Below are 16,569 nucleotides of genomic sequence, written 5' to 3'. Positions count from 1 at the left end.
TTCTCTGTTTCTTTAGCAGTTGGAAGTAACACTTCTCACACTTGTTCATGGTGTTGCCTGGTTTGGTTCTGCTCTAGGGCTCATGCCAGTCAAACGTCAGCCCCTCTTGGGTGCACTTGTGTGTATTTTGGGACACAGCAATTAATTGGAACACAATTACCTCAAGACAAACTAGAGCTAATGAGACATGAATGAGATGAGAGGAGACACTGACTCTTAGGTTTTTATATGTGCTTTTAAATAGGTTTCTTATTCCTAATGATCCAATCTAGACCATTCAACCCTGCATTCTGTATATGACATAAAATGATTCCCCACATGCTGTTGTGTTTATTTTCAAAGCATGCCGTTGTCTCTCCAGTGTCATCAAAAGGTTAAAAGAAAAGAGTAAGATTATATTTGCCTGATGCTATCAACTTTAATTGCAAAATAATTACAAAATTAAGCAGACTGATTTATCTCTGCTACTGTCACAACAGAAACTCGCCAGGGAGTGCGTCAAATAACACGGCACATATTTCTACACATGTAAACAGTACTTAGCATTAAAGATGAGTTGAGCACTTCTTATTCTTAATGCTCAACATGATATTTTATGTTTTCATTCATTAAATATTATATGTGGCTTACTGTGGCTCTCTAAAATGTCAACTCCTGGATCATCTAATGAAAAAAAAAAAAAAAAAAAAGGCTTGATAATATGAAGTATCCGGTGAGTAATTACGAAAAATGATCAATAAAACTATCACATATCCAGGGTCTGTTTAAGACTTCATGCTGAAATCCATTCAGTGGAATCATCCATCATCCTTATAAGCAGGTTAACTAGAAAATAAAGACCAGCACATGGTAATTCACTGCTGTCTATACTCATTACATCTCTCTGTTTTCCTCCCATCACGCCCCTGGGGTCCTCAGACAGTTGGGGTGATTGGAAATGAAGGTTGTGAGACGCTGGACAGACAGCTAAACTTGTCAGGGTTAGAATGCTAATTTCGCACCTGGCCATGCTAATGTGTGGTTTTCTGTTTCTGACTGCAACACAGACTTAACCCATATTATAAAATGACTGTCTTGGTGATAACGTTTAGAACATTTGTGACCAATCACGAAAAGTAGGGACACAAGTCGGTTCTGGGGCATTTTGAGTTATTCACAGATTCTGAAAGTGTAGTCTCCAAGCTTTCCAACGATGTGTAACACATGGAAATCTGATAATATTTGGAGAAGTTGTGGCCATTTGAAGGTAGGCACTCAAAAAAGCTCAAAAAGCAGAAAATAGCTTCTGAAGATTGTGCAGTTCTCACTGCTGCGAGTGACAATGGGGCTCATTTACATCTCATTTAGATAAGCCATACCCCCTGCATAGCAACGACAGACACAACGGGAAAAATTGGACCGCATACTATTAATAATAAAGGAGAATTTGCATTGTAAATGTCAGTATTTTATCATTTATGACTTTTATAAAAATGATTTAGAGGCTGAAATATGTTAGTTTTATCTTTTTATAAAAAAATCTTTAATCTTTCAAATGTGGCCATCATTTTTAATGTTATTATTATAAAGTTTACGTAAACAAAAAGTACATATTGATGCTAATTTTATTTGTTATTTGCTGTTTTTCTACATAAAACTTGGTGAATTGATTTGTGACGGGTCACATTTAGGTAGCAACTGTTTTAAAATGGTCTTTTGTTTGTTTGCGGATATTAAATGTTTGCGGATTTTTGTCATATTAAAAGCAGGGGCCTTTATTTACCTGAACTGCAGAAAGTAACAGGCTTTTATTAGAGGCAGGCTTTTATTTCTAATTCCATCTGTTTGATAAGTAATTGTTTTAAATAACCGTTTTAAATTAAAAGCGATAGCATTCCAGTGGACAGAGTTCATAACATTAGGACAGAATCAGTTCAGAATCAATCACCAAAAAGAAGTTTTGTTCAGACGTGCTCTGTGAGTCAGTCTGCTTCATACTGAATCACGTATGCGCAGTATCATCAGCTCCTCGGTTCTCGAATCGGACGCGTCCGACAGAAACGGTTCTCAGTTCAGTGTACTGGTGATCCGAAAACCGAAACGAAAAACGAACGAAAAAGGCTCCAGCAGTGGCCGTGTAACGTTCGTTATCTGGCTCTGCTGAAAAAATTTCCCCCCGGCCTTTATTTAAGACCGGCCTTTATTTGTCCGTGTTGACTACGCCCCCGGCCACTAAGAGGCCCGGCGTTTATTTGATTACCGGTTTTTATTTGAGGAATTACGGTAACCTGTTGTAGGCCTCTGTGGCAGCCAAGGTCAAAACCAAAAGAGATGTAGATGTCTGATTAAACAAAAATCTGTGTAGTGCAGGATAAAACTTTTTTTTTTTTTTCAGATCTGTTTGATATATATATATATTGTAGCAGAAATGAGTCAAATCAGACAAATCAAAGAGTCTATCAGAGCTGTGTGCATTGAAACATGAGCTGAATTCCTCAGGAAGTCATAAATCAGTTCTAGTGCCACAGGAACCAAACAAGATAACCAACCAACCAACTTGTTCACACAACAGCTTTCAACATTAACACCAATAGAACAATTATTGACAATTTTAATTCAAAGAAGAGATTGTCAAATTTATTGTTCGTGATTGGAATGCAACGCTGGACATCACATGTAAACCCAGGAGATCAAGTTAAATACTTGCATTGACTTCCCCCCCCAGCCAGTGAAACCAGACTGAAATTCCTAAGGGGGAAGGGCTTTAAACCTTTGTCTTCACAGAAAAGTCCTTTGCCAGAGAATGGCAAAGAAACCCTTTTTATACATTATATATGGACCAGAATGAACTCAAAAAAGACTTATGAATGAATCATTCTATTGCTTAACTCCATATTCATTTACGTGTAACCCACACATTTGACTATCATGTTATAATCACTTATCGTGTATGTTTTCTTTAAATGACTATGGTATAGCTGAAGGGTACATAGTCGTGTTTGATATGTGTGTGATTGAATTTTCTTGCTTGATATTGCCCTGACAATCATTTATTTGTAAAATATATCATAATCATGTTATAGGAATCATGTCCAAAATTAGACCCTGTGAGGCAAGAACCACATGCTTGGTAAGATAAACAAATGATTTATGATACCCAAGACTCAAGAACATATCTGATTGGTCAAGGCAACATTTGAGGGGTGGCCAACAGGAAGTTTTAAATACTTTGGACACGATGTAATTTCGCTTTTAGTCATGCCTTGCTTTTAGTCTGCCTGCTGCTATTAGCCATGTCGGCTTTTAGTCGGCTTTTAGTTCTAGTCTAGCTGCTGCTATCAGTCATGCCTGCTCTTAGCTTTTAGCTTGTAGCTTTGCTACCTAGCTTTAGCTAAAAGCATCTAGCCATGCGGTTAGTCGTCATTGTTCTTTGAGCGCGGTTCCAGCGTGCCTGCCTACTGCTGCTACTATGAGAAGGAACACAACCTAGTCTCGTCAAACTTTATTTCTTTTCTTTTCCGTTTGAGAGTTTCGTGTTCTGAGTTAAGTTTTGTAACGTCGAGTCTCCAACGCCTGACCTCGGATGCCCGTTCAACTTCGACCAGCGCACACGACTCTGCACTGTCAGCCAATGCCCAACAACCACGGGCTTCCCAAGACGTCACTTCACTACTGAACTTCCAGCCAATCAGCGACACCGGGATACCCCTTTCAACGGGAGTCCCTTTCACAGGAAACTAAGGCAACGTATCCCCAGATATTTGTTGTACTGGTGTATCTAATATAATTTTAGTCACATTGAGGAACTCAATGCAAAGGCTAATTACGTGATTGATGGTTGTTCATGTCTATGCAATTTAACGTATTGCTGTAAACTTGGGATTACATATTTCCATTCTCTTAAACTCATCTTTCCCTAACTTTCGACCTTCCTGCAACTTGTGTGAATGTGTGTGTGCGTGCGTTTATGTGTTAGATTAGTACATGTCTTAGATTTATCTAATAAAGCCTTATTCATATTGAAAAGAGAAGTATCTTGTGTTTTGTGCTTACAAGTTAATGTCTTAAACTGCCGATCTTGTTACTGTGCTAATTGATAGTGTTTTCACTATAGTTTGGATATTAGTATCCAGCGCAGATTTGATGTTAAACGGCTCGTTCACTGAATCGCAGGCGCGTCTCCGTGAACAGCCGTGAAACAGTGATTCTGTTCAAATTCCCTTTAAAATCTTAAATGATTCCCTTTGAGCTAAATTGACCTGTTTCCCTTACAATATATATATATATACATATACATATATATATATATATATATATATATATATATATATATATATATATATATATATATATATATATATATATATTTTACACACTTAAAATGTTTAACTTTCTAAAAAATGTGTGGTTTCAACCAAAATAATCAGTCCAACATTGACACTGATACTAATCTTTCAACACTGCTAATATTAAAACAATTTTCTTGAACAGCAAATCAGCATTTTAGAATGATTCCTAAAAATATCTTAATAATATTTAACAGTTTTGTTAAATTAGCTAGCATTAAAGATATTTCTTTCAAAAATATAAAAAATACAATCTTAAAGAATTTTGAATAGCACTATACATCTGCAAAAAGTAGATTTTGTCAACATTTAAGACATTTAAGACATTTCAAAAGGCACCCCTGAATGACACCAAGCTTGCCCATAGTTCTGTTCTGTATACTTTGGGCTAAGCATGCATTGGATATAAATGTCAGACAAATTGATCAGCTACAACAGAACGTCATAGGACTACACAATTCTGTTGTGCGATGAAAGCGTCTTGTATTTTTGTGACAGACAAGCATGCTGAGTGTCTTGAATCAGTCTTATAGCCCCCCTGTGCTTCTCTCCTGACCCTGCTGAGCTGAAAATCTCTGTCATCTGAAACAGCCATGCACAAAAGTATGCACCCAACCGTGCTCACACACACACTCAGAGAGGCACCATACCGATCTGAGAAAACATTTCTCATTACATGTGAATTTGCATAATTTTAATAAAGCCAAGTATAAAACACTTCAGGGTCAAAGCACACACATAAGAAATCCCTGTCGATGATGGTGTGAAACTGTCACGGAGGGAGAAACCATGACTTTATTTGTTTGTTCCAGACGGTCTGATGAGGTGATGAACACAATCATCAGTTATTACGGAGGGGAACAAAGCTCATTAGCCATACCCAGAAAACACACATAAATCTCTATCACACACCACCTCACACCGCTATCCCAAACCTTGCAGGCTTCAGATGAGTATGAACCAAAACTTTAACAACAATGTTACTGTTATATTTTAAGTTCTGTTGCATAATATGCTCTCTGACACTCATTAATCAGGCTTCTCAGTTTGATGCCGATCTAATGCTTGTGTCCCATGTGGCTGATGTGGTTTCTGAGTATTATAATCGATCACAAAGACTTCACAGTGTGAAAACTGTGTCAAAAAAACAACAATGGTCAAATATACTAACGATTGAAATGTATGGATTTGGTTAGATTTTGATCCAATGAATCAAAATTTTAAAACTCAATATTCAATAAACTAAAATAAAATAAAATAAAATAAATGTCATTCATATTTTCTTCTCTCACACATGCAAATATATGTATGGTCATACTGATTTCATATACTGTAGAGGGAGAATACAGAATTAGCTGAAAACATTGCTAGCTTAATGCTACATACCGTCCCAGGCATCACAGCGTAAATGCATTAGCATATTAGAAAGCAGTTACAGGTTGGCTAGATATTAATATACAGTACATTAGCCTGAGGAAAAAAAACAATGTTCACTGACGTTATGAAGATGCTAATGCATATGCGAGTGCACAACTTAACACAAATGTACACAGACGACACACTGAATCTTTGTTTGTCATCTTCTGGACTTATGTGTGATGCAAAGTGTCACCGAGCATTTTGTCATTTAGCTGTTTTGCCTCAAGGATTTTTGAGCCCAAAATCATAATTTTCTTTTCTTTTGACTGTTATCTGACCCTTTCGATTAAAATTATATATATGTTTGATGCTGTGCCTTTAAGACTTCAATATAAACTCCAACATTGTATATGAAATATTAACAGCTTTGTCCTGCGCTCTCACACAAGCTGCAGGTTTGTTGTCGGATCCAACTTTGCCTCAGTGCTTTATGACATGTACACAAAACAACTTGCTAAAACATGATATACTGTACAAATGGTCATGCTGCTAGTATGCTAAAGTATCATTATGAGTATTCATCATTAATCTAGTATCAAATGAACTATATATTACAAAAGAAAATCTATATTAATCTTTTTTCTGCAATTAATGCAGTGAAAATAATTCACATTTGGACAAAGTCCTTTTTCACACGTCAAGTGATTAGGTGGTGAAGGAATGAACAAAAGAAAGAAAGAAAGAAAGAAAGAAAGAAAGAAAGAAAGAAAGAAAGAAAGAAAAAGTTCATGACTTTTTCTTTAACTTGCTCAAGGTCTATCAGTTTGTACAGAACACATCAGTTTCTCTGTTTAAACTTCCTGAAAGGTTTCTATACTTCTATACAACTCCAAGGGCCTATTACCCATAACGCAACTGTCACATTTCACAGCTCTGAATGAGAGCAACATTTATTAGAGCTGACCCTGAGTCATTCAACAAGGGAAATAGAGTAACAAAAGCCACATTAGTCATACCTAGTGGGTCAGTTTCCATTACGTGAATAGTGCAGAGTTTGAGAAGCTGGGGAAGAGTCGTCATAAGAAAATTAAACGAGGGCTTAAACTACTGAGTTATAGTCAGTGGTTAAAGATCTCATTGAATGTTTAACATATCAAATTTCCATTTCAATGTCAACATATTTCCAGCTAAAATAGGTTTCTACCTTTAAAGGGATTGATCTTTAATAAAAATTAATACTACATTCCAAACTTCTAAGAGATTTGTTCATCTTCGAAACACAGCTTAAGATATTTCTGGATGAAATCCGAGAGCTTTCTAACCCTCCCATAGGCAGAAATGCAACTACCACGAGAGTACCACGACACATGACACATTTCTGACATACAGTAGAACACGGATGCGCTGCGGCTTGTTTGCAAGCAGAATAATTCACACGCATGTACCATGATACTCTCATGAATTCACAGTAAACATGGACATGGAAATTGAAAGAAATGAAAGAAATTGTTGAATAAAGTCATTATGTTTGTTTTCATTATGGTTGAACTGCTGCTATAGAAAGCTTTCCGATTTCATCAAAAACATCTTAATTTGTGTTACGAAGATGAACAAAGATGTTGCAGGTTTGGAATGACACGATGGTATTACATTTTCAGTTTTGGGTGAACTATCCCTATAAGGCTGTTACAAACTGCTCCAAAAAAAAACAACTAATGGAAACATTTTAAGTGCTTGTTGTTGAAAATTCTATCACACTCTTTTTTTCTTCATACGGTCTTTAAGATACCTAAAGGTATGCTAATGCGAAATATTTTTTTATGATGGATTTTTTTATTTATTTATTATTTTTATTTTTTATACGTGCTCTATTGTGCCCATTGCATTTTTTGAGAATAAAATCCTCACTTCTTGCTCAGAAACAAACCAGAAGAGAGAAGACAGGAGCAACAACATATTACAATATTGAGGCTTGGCTTTACTCTGCAGCCTTGAGCTATCTGTGTTTACTTTATCACATATTCATTCTGACCAATGCTCTGCAGCCTTGGGCAGTCAGCAACTTCAAGCTGAAATATTGAGATGGATTCTCACTTTTAATCTAAAATTAAATAAAGAAAAGTCTTATTTTTTATGAAATCCTTGGGAAGTTCATTGTTGACATGATATATTATGTGTGCTCTGTGCACATGCCTATGCATTTCTGAAAAACACAATGGTATACTGTATATAAGCTCTACTCACCGCTCTCTGTTGAATTTGAGAGAGTGTAGGATAGCCGGACGTCGCTGTCTCAAATTCCAGAGATGAAGCGTGTCGTCAGCACAAGCTGTGACCAGCGCCCCCTATGAACAAATAAATGTTAGAGCAACAGTCAATCCATGCAATGTGTAAGTTACACCAATTTTAACAATCAAAGAAAGATACATTAAATTTATGACACGTTAGACATACATTTATAGATTTTTTTTTTTTTTTTAGGTTTCAGTGGCACAGCTCATGGCATTAGCCATTGTGCTTTTTCATGTAAATAAATTTTATATCATTATATAAGTCAGTTTTCTATTTGTGACCTGAAATCATGCATTGTATATAATATTGAACCTAATAGCACACTTGGATTTGACTTGCTTGTGTGTATAAAGTGAGTTTCCGTTTCCATCTATGATGGGGAAAATTATGCAGTATACAATGCATCTTCCAGGTCACAAATGAAATAAGAATTTACTCATATAGTTGCTAGGAAATGATAAACCTTCATTTATTCTGTCACATCGATATGTTTCTGTCTGTATAACTTTGCTGTTTTCTCATGCATTTCATGCATATTTCATGATATTAAAGTCCTCCTTGGATAGAGACTGGAACAGTCTGAAGAGAGAGAATTGCCACAAGTAATGCGGTGCTCTATGTATTACAAGACTCTGGATGGTGTTCATGGTTAATGGAGGACAGGAAGAGAGACAAGAGCAAAAAGTGATGAAAATGTCTAAAAGTGTGAGTGTGAAAGATCTCTTTTTCACCGTCCCTGACACTGTCAGGATGACAAAGGTCTTTCTGACCCATTTTACCTGGAAGCCCTGCAGAAATATGAAGCCAAATGCAAAGGCAAATAATACATGACAAACCTGGAAAAATGTGTGACATTTCATGTCGGGGATGAGAACATTTCAGTATTAATGTGAACTCGCTTTGTCAAATCACTGCCTAATTTGAGGGTGATCACGGGCCAGCAGGAAGTCTTTTTCTCAGTGGATTGAATCCAGATCCATCAGTCAGGTGACTGACAACTGTGTTTCCATGGAGATGGTGTTTAGGTAAACACAGATTGCACCAGAACACCAAAGGACAACAGCAGAGAAAAACAGATGTCGAGAGGGAATTTTAGTTGTGTCATGTCAAAGTCAATGTGAATTCTCATCTGCGACCCATTATAATTCAGATGATATTTTCCAAGTGAAATGGGATATTCAACAAGAAAATAAATTGTACACTTTGGGATTTGATTAGAAGGTAAAAGTGAGTGTACCAATTTAAAAAAAAAAATAACATTAAATGATATAATAATAATGATATACTGTAAAAATATAAATATGGCATGAAATACAATAAACTGAAGAGGAAGTACTAAATTTCTAAAACTATAACAAAAAATAGATAAAGCTGAATGTACATATTATAACAGAATTTCAAAATGACAATAAAATACTAAACTTATAGACTAAAACATATAGAATATTAATACATATTGATAAAAACTATAATAATATATACAAAATACAAAAAAATAACACAGATCAGAGTTTGCTATCTTGGCTATTTGCTTTTGTCCAATCGTCTGTATGACCTAAGTGATGTCAGTAGGAAAGGGAATTTATTTCAGAAGAAGATAAAGTTACAAAACAATCATTTTTTTTTTTTTCTGTGAAGTAACATGCAATGATGAATCACATTCACAATTAGATCAAGGGCGTGCATTTAAAAAAAATAGAATAAATCAAAGTTATTTTGATTTTATGTTCACTTTATGCAGAGGAAGCTTATGACAATTAAATTACAGTAGAGCACTAATGAAATTATGTGTTGTAATCCACTATAAGTGGTGTGGGATATATTGTACTTATGTAACCATTTGGTTAGTGAGGTAGCATCCCCTGTGATGTTGAATGTTATTTACAGCACTAATTTGTTATTGTTAATAAAATCAATATGGATGAAGACTAAATCCCTGAAGTGTAATATCTAAATAATGTACCTCAGGATAAAATGTGTGTGTGCACAATATTTGTCCAATCAATTCCTACTGTCTCATGTCTCACTACATTGTTAGTGTCTGGTATAACATCTGCATCTTACTGTGAACAGTTAAGCAGAGCATGATATTCCAAAGATAAAATGAATGTTTGTCTTTGTCATTTTTAATTAAAATGCAATAAAGTTCTCTTCATCCGAAACAACTTTCTTTTTCAGCTGATATCATCATCTAGACAAAGTAATGCCAGATATCTAATTATTCATAATTTTAGGCTATTATTTTAGATACGGTAATGTAACTTTTTTGATATCTCATTACACAATAACAGTACACAATAATCTAATGTTGATAATGCTTTAATAAAAAAAAAAAAAAAAAAAAAAAAAAAACAGTAAGTAACAATACTTTTAAAAAGAGGTAAAGGAACACTTTGGGATGCTGAAGGGTAAACTTGACCTTTAACCGGCACATCCTCACCACCATCTCGTTTCTAAGCATGTAAGAAGCTCAAATAAATCTGGCCTGAATCCTGAGGCAAAGATTTCATCATCTCCACAACTGACTGCAAACTCAGATTCAGGTCTGGCTCCACTTTTCACCAACCAATGAATTCCCAGCAGATGAAAAACCTGCCCTAAATGTTTTCTCGTTGAATATACTCCTTCACTCTGAAACACACCACATTGCAAAAGTAAAATGGCTCGCAAATGCCATTTTCTTTTGACTTTAGATGTGTTTATATGGGCTTATAGAAAGGAGACAGAAATATATGGCGATAGTGGAGAGTACATAAATTGCTGTAACCCAAAATGGCCACCATGGCAACTATCCCACTTTCCCTCTTTTGTTAACTTCTTGTTATTCATGAGATGATGTGGCATGTGTGCATAAGAGCGAGACAGAGAGGCTGAGAAACATTCAGCACTTGACACATCTGATGGGAAGTAATGACTGACTGCATTAACACCACAGGGCTGAGAGGGAAGGCGGCTCTTGACCTAATCGTTTTCCTCTGCAAAGCTGAGCGTTCATTTACACACACATGCTTTCTATCCTACATTACAGATGAAAACACACACATATGCACTCTGCCCTCCTATGTGATTTCTACATATGCTGTACACATGAAAATGTGCTGTAATATGTGTGCCTGCAAGTGTGGGTGTTCGGTACCTCGTTGATGAGAAACTGCAGTTGGAGAACTGCCGCCCCACTCTCATGCTGGCAATGACAGTCCACTCCTGGCCGTCCCAGACTGATGACATCAGAGAGTTAAGGAAAAGAGGACAGTCATTTACAATGAAACATTGATGTCTCAAGGTTGTACTTTCAACATTTTCCGCACAGCATTAAAAGCTGAATGAAACCCATAGACAGCATAGCGACCCAAGTAAAAACTCTTTGAAGGACTATTCATGATGTTTGAAAGCGCTAAAAAAACTCAAACCTAGTTCGGTGTGTATGTGTGTAACAGAAAGAGTGAGAGACTGCAAATCTGCGCCACGAGCTAATGGACTCATAAAGAGACATTAACAGCACTGACTCCGAAATCAGCTCCTCACACTGTTTAAACAGATCTTCCTGTAGCAATTTTCTTAATGATTTATCTCAACTGTCCAAACACACACGGAGTGATCGATCACAAGACAGTCGGAAAGGGAAGAGCATGATGCCATTTGTCTCTACTCTTATCTAAACGTGTGTACACGCAGCTGTGTCCAATCACTTCAAAGACAGTAAAATACAGGTAATAACAAAGGAGGAAAATACTTTCATGACAGAAACAAGGTCAAACTCATCCAGTATCATTCATACCACATGCAGAAGAGGTTTATATAAATATCCACCTGTACAGTCCATATACTTTCTATTCATCAAAGAATCATAACAAAAATATACGACAGTTTCCACAATAATAAACTGTTCTCAACACTGATAATAATAAATGCTTCTTGAGCATCAAATCAGCAAATTAAAATGATTTCTGAGGGATCATGTGACACTGAGGACTGGAGTAATCACTGCTGAGAATTCTGCTTTGCCACTTCACAAATGAATTGAATTTGAAAATATATTTACATAGAAAAGTGTTTTGTAATAAATGAATAAAAAAAATACAATATAACTGTTTTTTAATATCGCTATAAATATTGTATGGTAGAATTCATATCATATTGCGATATTATCCAACCCATTCTCACTCCAAAGGCGTCAAAAACCGAAGCATGGTCAAGCGCCCCTAGCGTCACTTTTGTGACGCCAAATGTGCCTCTCGGCGTCGAATATCGAAGCACTACGACCTTCATTGCTTTCAGTGGGAAACTTTTGGCGTCAGAATTCGACACGACGAGGACATGAGATGTTTATCGCTATGAAATCACGTTCAAGAAGTCTCATTCAGCACACATCGCGATACTTGCTATCAGTTCCACAGTTTGGGTGAGTAGTCGTATATACGCTCTTTTAATGCCTTTTATAAATGTATTCTGTCTTATTTATTAATCAGATTAGTGCCATATGTTTAATGGCTGTATCATATCGGTCATCCGCGGCTGTCTTTGAGTTTCATTGCGTTTAAATAAATGAACACAGCTGCTAATTAGTGTGATTAAACTATATTTGCCACGTGACGTGCCATAGACCTTCAATCCGTTTTATATTATTATTAATTTCAGGATCAATGATGTAAGTTGTATTTGTAGTAAAATCATGGTAATCACGACACTTACAATAGTAATAAATGAAATGTGAAGTTAAAACACAGTAAACAGGACATTAGTAACTGTAACTGTAGTTTTACTATGGTATATTAATAATCAATACAACAATACAATAATCACCAAACCAGCTGTTTGTATCACTGTAATGTTAGTGTTTTTATGTGCTTTTATATGACAGATATCACAGTAATCATATGTTCTGTACCATGCTTTTAATACCTTTTAATGTAAATCCAAAAAAAAAAAAAAAAAATCAAATTAAAAATAAATAATAAAACATGCATTTTTCCATTTTGCAGTTCATATCAGTTTATATTTAAATATATATTTATATATATTTATTATATCTAAATATTTTGCTCACAGATCATTATTAACATTCTGTATATAATTCAATTTTATTTTCTCTCCCCTTTTTTTTTTTTTTTGTATATTTTTAGCTGAAAAGACGTAAAGGAAGCCCAGTGGTGTTTCTGGAGAGGGATTCCTTCAGAAATGGAGAAGACAGAAAGCTGCGGAGGCAGATATTTGCAGCAGTAAGTCTGTGATAGTTTGTCCCTTTTATCAAACATTCCTGCTGTTATAAATTGTACAGCATTTGTTGTTTCTTAAACTGTTGCACTGTCCAAATACCCACACTTGCCATCTTTGCACTTGACCACTTGATTACTTATTTGACGTCTTTCCTGTATTTGACCTAGTGTTCGAGTGAGCATGATAACCACAAGTGTGTGTCGAACTTTTCATGACCTGATGACTGTGTTTCCCAAACCTGGTCCTGGAGAACCCCAGCACTGCATGGTTTTGGTGTCTCTCTTATCTGACAAACACACTTTTGAGGTCTTGGAGTCTTCACTGATGAGCTGATGAGTTGAATCAGGTGTGTTTGATCAGGGAGACATCTCAAATGTGCAGTGTTGGGCTTCTCCAGGACCAGGATTGGGAGCCACCGCCTTATGGGACACAGGTTTAGTGTGTGTTAAGGACGCTGTGCTATGGCATTATTAAGACCGGGCAAAGTCTCGTTCACACACTGTCACTTACACACACTCTCAAGTGGCCAAGACTGCAAGTGTGGGTATCTGGACAGGGTCAAAGTCTTAAAAATGATCCCTAAACACAGTCGCACATCACAGTCTTAATAATCCAGTTTAACACTTGTATAATATTGTACAAGCCCCAGGACGGTCTCATCTGACACTATCAAAAGAATTCATATGACTATAGCTTGCTATCAATTACTTGCTTTCAATAATGGATGCATTTAACATTTAATTATACAGCATCTTTACAGAGGTGTAATGTACAAGTTGCACGTAATTAATAATATTTCCTTCTTTCTGTCTTACAGGATTTTTTGCAGATAATCTTAATGCTGTTCTTCTTTTTCAGGTCTAAAATATCAAGCTCAACATCTCACTCAAGAGCCAACCCTCACAAACCTTCCTAAAAACTAAAAGAGCTATTACTGAGTCTCAGCGAATCTTGCCATGATCACCTCTTCCCAGGTACATTTGTTTAGAATATTTTTTAATCAACATTTACTCATCAAATGCTCTGGTCTTAATCTTATTTTAAATTAACTTAATTATGTTTAATGAGCAATATTAATTGGACACAGAGTAAGTAGAGATTATCTTGTTTCACAGAAGAGAAGGAAGACCAAGGAAATGATTTGCTCAGGATGAGGAATGAAGATGGCCATCTTGTGCTCAAGCAAACAGAAGTCCTCTGGTATGTGTGTGTTGAAGCAATGCTGTGTTCTACAACATTTTATGATGATCTCTCACAGAACTGGTCATGTCAGCCTTGATTTCTTTTTTTACTATTACAATTACAGCATGTTAGCAAAGTGTGACTGGACATTTTTAATATTATGTTTTTAAAAACACACCACCTGTTTTAAGAGTAGACAAGTCTCATGAAATTGATTTAGTTGATATAAACACCAATTGACATTATTTAATTGTTTTCTAAATGTTATGTTATAAATTGTGAATTGATAGTGGATTGGTTTGAAGCCAGGCCTTACACTGCACAGACTAAAACACGTTTGTGAGAGAAGTCAGGAACTCTGGAGAAAGATTCTAGAGGAAGAAAACACATTTACTGCAACAATAGATGAATTCTAGAGTCTCTGAGAACTACACATGCTAATGCAGTCTCATGAGCAAGACCTTTGCCTCTGTAACTTTTTCTTAATTCTTGCAGAATGACATTTTTATTGCAGTATTGTAATTTGTACAGATGATCTCATCAGCCAAATGAGGGGTTTTGACCAAGTGATGCTCTTGAAAGGAGTGAAAGAAGAGGATGTGCTAAATTCTCTTCAGAGAAAAAGCTTCTCAAAAGGTCTCAAAACAGCTTGAAGAATGGTAAGTGTACAGTACTACAAGGGTCACAGTTACTCACCCTGCTAAAATCACACAGAACATAAGCTGAGCTCTCTGTCCATTAAACAACTTCTTCTGCATTGTGTGTTTCACTTTGACCAGGTCTGGGATGTTAGGACTGAGAGATCCTCTGGCTGAGAACAAGCTACACCACACCAGTGCTGGATCTCAACCACAAACTGTTTCCAGACACGAGAGAAGAAGAACACGATGGGGAGATGAAACCAGTTTAGATGTGATGATGGGAATCATTATTTTCTGGAACAGTATCTCATGTCTTATATGTATCACATGATCTGTATCACAGTTGACTGGATGGGACTGTGTGACTTTTAAGGACATTTCATCACTCATCTGTGTGAACTGATTTATATATGAGGTTAATGTATTTTTGATGATAATTATTTTCATTGAATCTTATTTGTCTTGATGCTACTTTATCAACTTTATAGTCTATGCTTCAATAAAATGAAAATGCTGAATATTGTGTTCTGAAGATTCTTGGTAAATACATAATTTAACTAGGTAGGCTCATATGTGTTTATTTTAGACTTGGAAAAACGACATATTAATTATTGGGATTATTTTTTATTTAAGACATAAACATTTTTGATCGGATTAATAACATCTGGGACATCAGTACACCAGAAAGTAATTTTTTTATATTTTAGTAACAAATATGCAATTTTTTGTGAAATAAAGGGAGTTACGAGATTAATTATTCTGCATTACAAGATGGTGCCATGGGCTTTATTGTTACAAACACTTGAGGGATAACTGAGAATGTAGCAGGAATGATCAACGTGGATCTTGTACTGCATTAAAACCAAGAGCAGGCACATTACTGATGTCCAGCACCTGAGGAGCAAGATACAGTGAGGGTGAGGAGGACATTTTTACACTGATTTTTGCTAATTAGTTATATATATACATATATATATATATATATATATATATATATATATATATATACATATATAAATTAATATTCTTAGCACTGCATGAATTTGTCCTTGTGTAATAGTGAAGTATCACAATGTGTATACACTGTCCTTGATTACTGCTTTACAGTGGGGAATAGATAAAGGCAAGTTGTTGCAGGTTCATCCATTATATTTCTTGCCATTTACTTAAAAAATCAAAGAAATAATCTATTATTTTCATTATTAAATCATTTCTTTCTAATTTTTCCATGTTTCATCAGATGGCCTCACAATGTCCTGTCAAAAGGTATAATAGCAATGATGTAAGAATTAGAAAACAGAGGACTGTGAAAACTGTCAGATATAAATGTGAGTCAGCTCAGTTTGTTGTCCATGATGAGTAGAATTCATATATGTAGGTTTTACTGCCCTTCTACCCCCAGGGGCCCAGTAGCACCCCCCGGAAGAGCCCAAAACTGTACATTTCAAATGGCTGTAAATCAGAGTCCAATTAACATATCAAAGAGGAAATGGGCAGGATTATTACTTATGCTATGCTGATAAAATAATGTTGAGCTCAGTTTTCAGAAATAA

General features: G+C 35.7%; 1 protein-coding gene across 10 annotated transcripts in view; it reads right to left on the bottom strand.

Annotated features, from left to right (window-relative positions):
* Positions 1 to 16,569, bottom strand: part of LOC113101096 (syntaxin-binding protein 5-like) — a 138,989-nt gene that overhangs the window by 61,470 nt on the left and 60,950 nt on the right. For all 10 annotated transcript variants that reach the window (XM_026265566.1, XM_026265569.1, XM_026265563.1 and 7 more), the window contains exons 3-4: positions 11,113 to 11,194; positions 7,929 to 8,029 (exon numbers count right to left, since the gene is read on the bottom strand). In XM_026265566.1, coding sequence (XP_026121351.1) covers positions 7,929 to 8,029; positions 11,113 to 11,194 — 183 coding nt within the window. The remainder of the gene's footprint in view (positions 1 to 7,928; positions 8,030 to 11,112; positions 11,195 to 16,569) is intronic.

The sequence above is a fragment of the Carassius auratus genome, unplaced genomic scaffold (assembly GCF_003368295.1).
Source record: "Carassius auratus strain Wakin unplaced genomic scaffold, ASM336829v1 scaf_tig00217509, whole genome shotgun sequence".
Lineage (NCBI taxonomy): Eukaryota > Metazoa > Chordata > Actinopteri > Cypriniformes > Cyprinidae > Carassius > Carassius auratus.
The sequence above is the reverse complement of the archived record's forward strand: the minus strand, read 5'-3'. Positions and strand labels throughout refer to the sequence as shown.